This window comes from Dermacentor albipictus, chromosome 1 (assembly GCF_038994185.2).
Source record: "Dermacentor albipictus isolate Rhodes 1998 colony chromosome 1, USDA_Dalb.pri_finalv2, whole genome shotgun sequence".
Lineage (NCBI taxonomy): Eukaryota > Metazoa > Arthropoda > Arachnida > Ixodida > Ixodidae > Dermacentor > Dermacentor albipictus.
Genome location: NC_091821.1, coordinates 39,040,539 through 39,051,345, shown reverse-complemented (window position 1 = coordinate 39,051,345; position 10,807 = coordinate 39,040,539). Strand labels below are relative to the sequence as shown.

At 44.2% G+C, this 10,807-nt stretch overlaps 1 protein-coding gene across 3 annotated transcripts in view; it reads right to left on the bottom strand.

Annotated features, from left to right (window-relative positions):
- Positions 1-1,760: 1,760 nt before the first annotated feature.
- Sar1 (Secretion-associated Ras-related 1) overlaps positions 1,761-10,807 on the bottom strand; it is a 30,885-nt gene continuing 21,838 nt past the window's right edge. For all 3 annotated transcript variants that reach the window (XM_065430763.1, XM_065430765.1, XM_065430764.1), the window contains exons 6-7: positions 8,368-8,499; positions 1,761-2,955 (exon numbers count right to left, since the gene is read on the bottom strand). In XM_065430763.1, coding sequence (XP_065286835.1) covers positions 2,842-2,955; positions 8,368-8,499 — 246 coding nt within the window. In that variant the 3' untranslated portion in view covers positions 1,761-2,841. The remainder of the gene's footprint in view (positions 2,956-8,367; positions 8,500-10,807) is intronic.

Genomic DNA, 10,807 nt, shown 5'->3' with positions numbered 1-10,807 from the left:
GTAGACCGAGGGATGCTACACTGCTATGAAATGAACTGAATTAAATACAACTATTTGTGGTTGAAAGTGCACCAAATACACACATTATCCTGCACTAAGGTTGCCAATATTGATGAACAACTAATAGATTAAAAGTATCCTGCAAAACAATCTTCACTGATGGCCACCTTTCATTTAATCAACTTAATCTATTAGCCCTGTTCGATTAATCATTTGAGAATTCGCCAGGGGTGGCGCAAAAATTGATATCGCACTGGAATGCCAGCACGCAAGCAGCGACTGTCCGGCAGCTGTTCCCAGTGATGCTGAGCCGGGTGCTTTCCCACGGTTCCCCCACACGCCACCCGAAACAGGCTTGAAATGCCCTTGCAATTCAAGGCATATAGAAATCCAGTGGTTGATAGTCTTGTCACTCCGTCCATTGAAGACTTGGCACAGCATGCACGCAGGTTTTTAGCATGTATTTGACATAGCGATGTAGTTCATGTCAATTTCAGCAAACCTATATCTTCCGAGTCTATTCTCGCATGCTGGTTGTGTGGCCATTCAAAGGTGGTGCCGGTTTCACCCAAGCATCCGAGCCAATTGACATTCAATAAGAATAAGCGCTTGTCCATGTCCCTTACTACATCCCTGCACTGAATTTCATGCAGTACATTTATTTCCTCGCAATTCACATTCTTTTGCTCTGTAGAAAAGAGCAAGTGGCTAGCAATATTAAATCAATAGCTTTTTTTCCCTGTGCATAATGCAATTTCTTCCATATCTTAGTTGTACTTCACCTTTCACTTTTGTTTCTTATTTCTTGTTCAAGTGTACTGTACAGGAATTTACTAGTGCCATATTATAACATATGTTTGTATTAAAAGGTCACTAGTGTGAACTCTATTTAGCCTTTAATAAATAAAAGATTACTCTTTATTGAACTTTATAGACTTGTATTTCAAACTTGGTTCCACCTCTCAAGCAATAGTCTTACAAAAGTAGGTAACTGTTTCAACCTTTCCAGGTGCCCGGCAAAAATTTCGATCCCAATCCTTTACCATGTCAATCAGAACGCAGCCAACTTCACATGTTAAATTTCCATACACAATTTTAGGGACGGTTCAATGCCTTAAAAACGAGGGAAAAAAAGAACTGGCAGCCGTCACTAAATGCAACTTTTACTGCTTTCAAAAGATGGTGATGGACAATTGTAATTTTTACCAGAAATTGCACATTAAATGAATGTTGTATGTGAAATACTATGCCACCACTGGCAACTTTATCTTAACTGTTGAGAGAAGCACATTCACAGCCTCATAGGCAAGGGAGCAGCAGCACAGTAAAAAATGAATGGCCAACTATTCTGGGCGCCGTATGCACTGCAGCATGCACAACAGAACAAATACTATAACTAAATGCTGAAGCTTTACATGCCTTGACCACAATTTAATTACAAGGAACGACGTAGAATCCAGATTATTTTTGACCACCAGGTGCTCAATAAAAACAGGCACCGAATGTACGCTAAACGAGTTTTTGCATTTAGCCCACATAGAAATGCGCTACCATGGCAGGGATTTGATCCCTCAACCTGGCAATTAGCAGTGCAACACCATAGTTGGCCTAACAGAATAATGTTTTTGTAAACATGAAAGGAGATATGTGGCACAACAAAAACAATCAGTATGCTGAACCAGCCAAATGTTGCAGATAACCAGATGAAACTGCTCCAAAAGTTACTACATGCAGTGTGTGACAAGAAAGAAAGACAAAAGTTGTAGCATTGGCAATGGTTTTCTTTATCTAGCAAGTCAAGCTTTCACATTTCTGGGACTGCAATTATGTACACAGTAGACAGTCCTTAAAAAAAAAGAAAAAAAGAGGGGGAGGAAAGCACTTCAATAGAAAAAAAAAAAGTGAGCAGAAACTATTGTAAAATGTTCATGACAACACCATTGCTTCAGCATGTTTCACCTCTAGAACTTTGAGCTCTAAAAAGGGCAGTGACACTGACAAGCAACTTTGAATCTCTAAAGCATTTTGTATAAACCTTTGGCCACCATGCTTGAGAGAACTCTTAACAATAAAAAGAACTAAATGAGGCCTCTGAAGATAACATTAGAACAATGTGCAAGGTGACTTTCGCTCCAATGGCAAAGCCGCTTTCGTAAATGCCTCTGGAGAATTGCAATAGCATCACAGTGATGCTTCTCCAAAGCAGTACACCAGTTCATAAAAAATGGTTAAAATGTTACTGTCAACACTGCAGTCATATGAAAACCTACAAAGTATGTACTCAAAGTCTCAAAGGGCAAGTTCTTGTGACATGCGAGGCGTATTCAACAAATTATCCACACAGAAAAAAAGTAGCATGTCAGCGTCTGCAACTATTTGTTTTTGCCCACAGGAACCCGTCACCCACATTGTCTTGCACCAACACTCAAAACGATCCACATTTTCCCTACCTCTCCCTTCTTAAGCATACCAAGTCAAAACAAAAACTTTGGCAAGATCACTTTGCCTAAAGTCTCTCCTTCACATCTGTACAGCGCTCTTTATACAGGACGTATGTAAGTGTGTTTTTATGTTTGGACTGAAGCTAAGGTTTGGAATGAAGCCTATACATATATATATATAAAAAAAGAAGGTTTCCTAGATATCCCACCACTTGTCATATGGTGGGGGAGGATGGTGAGGTCGTTGTGTGTCAGGAGGCTAAGGTCGCAGGTGAGGAAAGGGAGGGGGAAGTGTACTTCCAACAGCAGTTGTCCACCACACTCTCTTCCAGTCACAAGGTGTCCCCAACACAATTGCTTTTTTTTTCTCTCGTTCATTCGCCATTTGGGCTTGCGATGCCTAGATGTACTGGGCCAGCCAGCGGAACCCTTCGCCATAGCCCTGCCTCTTGAGGACACTGCACATAAACATCTCCAGGGGGCGCGCCGTCATTTCTGACCTCGGGACTTTGCCCTGCACATCACATGAGAAAGACAGTAAGAAACTAAAGCACTTGTATCTCTGCTCATGGAGAAATGAGTAAGAAGTTGTCAGCAGTAAACTCTTGCTGTGTGACAAATGAAGACACATGAAATTCATCGGACCTTTTCAGAAAGCCTTGCGGATTGGCAATGCCAGGGTGAGCCAGGGGCTGTCTATGATTTTCACAACAATGTACTTTGCATGCTTCACTGTATTACACAACGGTTATGCGGTGGAACTGTTCTGCGACGTCTCCTTAGTTAAGATTTGCGCCGGGTACACAGCTTGTTCGCCTGCCACCTCTGTCTTTTGAGGCACGCTTAAGGCAGTAAAATAATCGCAAAATGCTTGCCTAAGGTTTCGCAGTATGTATGCTAGCAACCCTGACCCGACAACCACAAAAGATGAGTAAAAGAAAAAAAAAGAGACATATCTGAACATTCAAAGTCCCTTTAGCAGAGCAGTGCAGTTTGCTAAGCAACCAGAGATACATCTGCATAGTATGATGCTTTTATAACAATACTATGAAACAATGCACGACAGTGTACTATCCAAAAAAATCTATAAAGGGCCCCTCACAAGGTTTAGGCATTGCAAACGGACAGGTGCATAGATCAGGCAGTGACAATCATGTCTGAGAAATATTGAAATGGCTGCATGGTACGAAGACTGTTGAAATTTTAAACGGAAGCCTGCATGCCCTTCCTCTCGAAGGAGCCTGCTTCCAAGCCAGAGAGTCAAGGTCACACACACACACACACACAACTGCCTTTACATAAGACACTACCTGCAACATCACTGATTATGGCATGTGACTTCGGTAAACCATCCAATGCAGAACGCGCAATACAGCCACTGGATGTGCTCCATGCAGCAATAAAAAAAGGAAGAGAAAACAAGAACAACAACAAAAAAAGGCACGGCTCGTGACATGTGATGCAGTCCCTCAACAACAGTATGGAAGAAGGAAGGGAAGGAATGACGCTTACAGATGCTAGTCGTGTCCCGACCAGCACGGGCAAGTGACATTTCAATTTCACCTATCTCCTATAATAATGAAGCAATGTGAAAAACTACTGCGGTGAAACGCTCTTTCAACAGCGCCCAGCAACTTCCAGTATGCAGTAAAAGCTCATTAACTCACAACTCATAAATTCAAAATTTCAGATAATTCGAAGTAGCTGGCGCGGTCCTTCCAGCAATATATTGAAAGCAGTATGTAATACATCCCACTAATTCACACTGAAATCCGCACTGTCCTCGGTAATTCTAACTCCGTGCCATCGTGGATGGGCAGAGTGCTAGTGCGCGGGAGCACATTGGCTTGAGGGATCGAGGGGGGCCTGGATGTTCTCCGGTGGCTGCTGCTTATGGCACGGCCATGCGGCCGCCGCATCTTGAAAGCGATCTGCGATGTTTGCAGAGTGCGTGTAGTGTCGGTAGCTTTGTATGCGATGTGCTTTCTATGTTTCGCTCACGTTGAAGCGAGGAGCTGTACGAAGGTCAATTCGCTCGCTGCTAATGCCGGGATTCCCCACTTCAGCGTTTTTCAGCAAGCTTCTGCAGTCATCAAGTGAGATGTGTTCAGTTTACCAGTGTGTGTGTGACACCGTATTTGTTAATTTAGTAAGCGAATGCTTATAAGTTTATACGGGTGATAAAACTACTATCCTTACTTCGTATAGCTATCTACTAATTTGCTATCGCAATCGATGCACAGATGGAGCAAGAGCCATCTTGATGCCGGGCACGTCGGACCGCGTTGGCCGCGTCCGGTTACATTGGCTGCGCCAGTGCTTCGAAGTATAGACATTGTTGTTCACGCCAAAGTGATGTACTAGTGCGCGTCCGCACATGCTTCCGCCACGTCGGACTGCTTAAGCGAGCAATTTCTTTTCTCGGACTTTCATTAGTTCGAATTTTGGTAGCATCCCCGCAGAATTCGAATGAACAAGCTTTTACTTTATAACTGATAGTTGCAATGGAACCTCATGAAGCATTTTATTCCAGTCACAAAAAACTGAATTTGGTTTATCAAAGGCCCTTCTTTCGAATAGGAAGCCACCAGCATGGGGCATTAAATCAGATTCTGACGTCCAGAACTTGCACAATGTTGCAGCGGAGGGACCAGATTAACTTTGACCACCTAGAGTTCTTCAAGGTGTACCCAAAGCGTGGTACAGGCTGCCCCTGCGGGATTGTAGCCACCGTGGCCAAGAAGCAAAACCATGACCTTGTGCTCAGCAGCACAATGCCATAGCCACTGAGCCACCACGGTGGGTAGCATGGTGCACTGTAACAGGCATTGTCATTTCCAAAGTCTGATGCAACTTAATGCAGCTGATTATAATATATTTTGCTATACACGGTCGATCCCTGATATATCAAAGATCAAATATCAAACTCAGAAGACAATCATGAAATAGTTTGATATATAGATAATTAGAAACATAATAAAATATGCCTATTTGAATCTTCCATAAGTCTTGGACAGTTTGCCAGGATTGTGAAAAGTGGGAATTGACCGATTCACTGATTTGCGAAGGACACATTAACACGCACAAAAGATTTTTGTTTTTCCCACTTGAACGTTGCAAATTGCTTGCACAGTGGAGTGGTTTTTCATCATTATGCTAACCCTAAAAGCCTGCGTCGCCCCGACACGAGACTGCAGTGTGCCTCGTGCAGGTCAAAGTGCTTGTTGCACGTTTTTATTCCGGGTAAGGTAGAAATGGGCGTAGCGCAGAAGCCAACCAGCCTGTGCATCCAGATATGCACTGTGCTGCCATCAATGCACTTGTACTGTGAATTGCACGTGAACATGCCTGGCAGCATGTCCGTTACAATATGTGGTTAAAATGCTAATTGTCACACGTCGGCAACGAATTGACCAGGCAGACTGCGTTGGATTTTGTAACCAACTTCTTGTTGCAACCAGTTGCGCCCTCCTTTCGACTGCCCCAAGTCCACCCGTTTAAACCTTGTGTGCTGCTTGGATGTCTGACGGTTCATTCGTTTGTTTCTTGGCCCTTACATTGCGTCAGCGACTGGACACTACACAGACGTTTAGATTTAAAACTAGCTTTCAGCTTGCAAAACATCCGAGTCCATTCCCAATCACGTGTAACCCTGCGAGCATGAATGAAACAATGTTCAGTGCAGACCTGCGAATCCTACAGTGAAATCTTGTGCCACAATAGAGGGAAAAGGGAGAGAGGGGAGGAAGGCTGCAAGGTGTAGAGATAGTGAGTGGTGGTTTTGTTAAAACCCTTTGAGGGTCGAATTATTTTGAAAAAAACTTTTCCAGGTGGTCAAATTACTTTATTGCGGATCTTGAATGTACAAAATGTTTAAAGTCCGGAATAAATAGTAAAAATAATTAGGAACAATATTTTGATGTCGGCATCACTCAGAACTGCAAAATGTTCAATAGTATTTCCAAGCGTGGTACTCCTTGTAACACAGGTCTACGCACAGCGCCTTATCGCAGTCTGCACACCTAAAATGCGTGTGTTCTCTTGGAGTGAGGAGTTGTGTTGGCGCACACATGACATCTCTGCGTGTGGCTGCCTTGGGCAGAGGTCTGAGGCACCCTTTCACGTAAGCGCGTTGCCGCGGAGAGCGAGAATACCTCGTGAGTGGTGGTGATAAACAAGCTAAGAGCAGTGCCAATCAAGATAGAAATCAACTTCCGCCGCCCCTGCGAGAGAGTGGCGACAAAGAGAAAAACCACGTTTCGCGCGCCTTCGTTGCGATCACGCGGCGGAACCGAAACCATGCTGCCACTGAGAGCGAGAATACCTCGCGAACGGCGCTGATAAGCAAGCTAAGAGCAGCGCCAATCAAGATAGAAATCAAGAAATTAACTTTTACCACCCTGCGAGAGAGTGCCGACAAAGAAAAAAATGACGTTTCGCGCGCTGGCGTTGCGATCACGCGGCGAAACCGAAACCGCCAAAGGGGCATTGCCGCAGTCTGAGCGACGTGCTCAAGCTAGCAATCAGCTCTGTTTATCTCCCCAAGAAGCTAGCACCAATTTCAAACGCATCTTCTAGGTGCTAAGAGGTGGCAGCACCTCCCGGTGAGCATCCGTCGTCATTATGGCGTGAAATTTCGAACGGAGGGTCGGAACCGTACCCGTACAGCAAAGACCTTGTGGGACAGAAAACTGCCGCCGTACATGTACGGCGAAAACCTTCAAAGGGTTAAATCTAAACAGTAATGAACAAATCCGGTAAGTGTGGATGGGGGTTGCATTCATTTTGGCCACTCGCAGGACCCTAAAATTGCCTTCACGAAATGGAAAGCCCCTGTCTATGCAAGACAAACCTGGCAACCATTTTCAATTCACATTCCATGCATGGAGTCACTCAGAGAAAAGATTCGACAGTCATTTATGGTTTCTTGCAAATGTGCAGTATCGGACCAGGAGGCCTTTTATGTTCTGGACACAGAGTCGCAATCTTGCTGATATTGAACAGCCGCAATTCGCAAAAGCGATCTACATGTACAGCAAAACTGAGACACGTCCTCTGATCATTTCTTTTCTCAATGGCAGGTACTGCCCTTCAGATTCAATTTGTTGTTTGACAGAACAGTAGACTTGTTAGAACGGACCCCGATAATCCTACAAGAACCGTCCGTTTTCATCCGAAGTTCGTAATGTCCGAAACGTCTCACTTCAGAAACTTTCGTCGCGATGTCTAACTTTATTACAAAGGGTGAGTGACGAACATCCAAAGTAAAAAAGAAAGAAAAAAAGTTGCAGTTTCACTTGAAAGGCGAAGGATAGACTGTGATAGCAAATTAAGCAAGCGTGGCAGATCGCTTTCAAGATACGGTGGCTGCGCCTTAAAGCAGCACCCGCCAGAGTAGAATCCCTCTCTCTCCCCTCCCCTCCCTGTGCCTCATGCGCAAAAGAAGACTGCGTTTTTGACTCACCCACCCCACCCCACCCTTCCCTTCCCTTCCCTCCCTCCCTCCCTCCCTCCCTCCCTTGCATGCACGATATCAAGCCATGAACCTTGGCTGACCCTCGCAAGTCAGTGGTCAGCCCATGTCGACACGGCAAAAATCCGTTTTATATGGCCAATTTTGAAAAAAAAAAATTACCACTAATTTCATCCGCTGTAGCACGGTCAATTAAAAGCGAACTTCGTTGCATTAATTAAATATGTAGAACAAACTAAGGCTGAACTATGGTTTATTATATCCGAAAGTCTGTTGTATGCGAATCCGTTGTAACGTGCGCAGGCTGTATTTGCTAAGACAGTTCCATTTCGCTGGTAGCTTCCCATGACCACACCCAATTAGTGCTGTAACCACATGAAATCATTACACTGACAAATTACAACAAAAGCATAAAAGATAATACCAGTGCAATGCACATTTATGTGTACTAACCTTTCCAGTTGTCTGAGAGTAAAGACAGAAGTAGGTGCGAAGCTCATCCTCACTAGCTGCTCCTGGCTTGTCAATCTTGTTGCCCAAAATCAACACTGGGCAGTTTGCCAACTGCTCGTCAGTCAGCAGGCTCTGCACATCAAGTGAAAAATCAGAACATGCTTAGATTCACCACTCATTGCCAAAAGCTAATTACTTCTGAAGCATGTGGCCTTGAACTGTTTATCTTAGACAAGCTTGGAAGTACAGCAGCAAGACTGTGTACAGCTGTTTGTGGGCCTATACAGCAACTAGTATTTTGTAAACACAGAGCACTGCAAATGTTGTGAAGTGAATCAGCGAGGCAAAAGCAGTGCACACATCCAAATGAAACCAAAGCCACAGCATACTAAAAGAAAGCTGGAAGTGGCAGTGTATGCATAGTTGTGACTATCACTGGTAAAGAAAGTGCAGGTAGAGTGTCTAGTAGAATAGCACTCCACAGAAGGTGTAGCAGGGATGCTACATGTCTCCCTTTTTTGACTCAAGTTTCCCAACACGTGCATGTGGCAAGGAGTTTTCATATTTTCTCAATATGGCGCTCTGTGCGACACGACTGATGCTGCAAAACAAAATATCAATCAAACAGGTAATGTGACCTGCCCACTAAAGCCACCACTGCTACCTTGCTCATACATGACTAAGCAATAGGAAGATGTGTCTGGTTGCAGCACTTAGGCAATGCAGCAGCTACAAAACCATCAAAAATGAAAAAGCAAGCATCCAGAGTTCCAAATTATACATTAAGAACTTAAATTAAAAACCCAGTTTAAGAACCAGAGGTTCTTAAACTGTGTTTCACGTGAGGGCAGAATGAACCATGGGTTTTATGGGGCATAACCATGATATGATTATGAGGCACGCTGTAGTGGGAGGCCCCAGATTTATTTTGACCACCTGGGGGTTTTTAATGTGTACCACATCTAAATACATAAGCGTTCTAGCATTTCACTGTGATCAAACACAGATGTCGTAGTTAGAATCTAATCTGCGATCTCGAGTTCAGCACTGCAATGCCATAGCCACTAAGCTACGGTGATGGGTATGAATCCAACCTCATTGCTTCCCACTATCTTGCGATATAGACAAGGAATTTTGCATTGCATTTCGGATTTATTGAAACCACAGCAAGCCACATCTGCATCTTTATAAGACTTTCCAAAACAGACCATTGCGGCACTGGCACACAAACTCCTTGCAGAGCAATTTGCATGCCCTTGGTGTCTGTGCAGTGCATAGAGTAAAACCTTGATAATTCAATCTAGGTTTATTTGAAAATTCAGTTAATTTGTAGAATTTTTGCAGTCCTGTAACATGCAATGCAACTTATTAGAGATTAATAGATTAATTTGTAGTTTCTAACTGTGCCCTCAGACCAGCATGCAGCATTGCTCTTCCGGCTTCGCATATCACGGGTGTGATCTCACAAATATGGTGGCCATGACGTGTTTCCAGCTTACTTCTGGCGCTTGCAGTACATACATACATGGCCTTTGAGATCGGACTCCAACAGAGCTGTCGCTGGGGCTGCAATTCGGACACGACCGATTGAGCAAGCGATATGTTTAGTGATGTGGCCACTGATAGGCAGCACAGCTGTGCCAAGTGCCTACGTTGTGTGGTGGTGAGTGCTCAATTTATGTGTTTATTCTGACCTGCCTGGCAGGCTACCCGCCCGCTACAAAGAAGCAAGTCAGCGCATCAGTCAACGTGGCAGCTTTGTTTTTCCAGTTTTTCTTGTGCAAATGCCAACTGCGTTGGATGTTTTATCACATTTTCGCCACTGCTGGTGTGTTGTGCGTGTGCGTCTGCCGACCACATGGGCAATCTTGGCCCTGTGCATGGTTCCGCTAAGTGTAAGAAGACTGCGACAACAGTGCCAGACTAGGCGTTGCCAGCTACTTGGTACAGAGAAAAGATGTGTAGACATTGTATGCTAACGTGGAAGTCAAAGTCACCGACAATGTGCCAGCAGGCGACGGCGGGGACAATAAGCTCACTCGTGCACGCATTTTAGCGACAGTTATCGAGTCTCTGAACGTAGTCTGCCGTTATATTAAGTGTGGCGGTGGTGACCGAGATGCCATGAAAGATTAGAGAGCTAGAAGGGATGACCCTTGGTGCAGCAAACTACGTACCTCAATATAACGATGTTGTACTTGCAGCGAAAAACTTCCGTTAAATCGCAAATTTTGTTAATTCAAGGTTTTAAAGTTTCAGCATTAAAAACAACTTCACAAGTTCCAAGGGCATTCCGGATGGATAATACCTTAGTAAGCATTTATAAACAAATCGCAAGGTCGCCTGCGATTTACGATTGTAATTACAGCACAGGTGCACTGGTGTCCACAGTTCTGATACCAGCTGTTTTCTAGCATATGTGGAATAAACAATTGCAAGA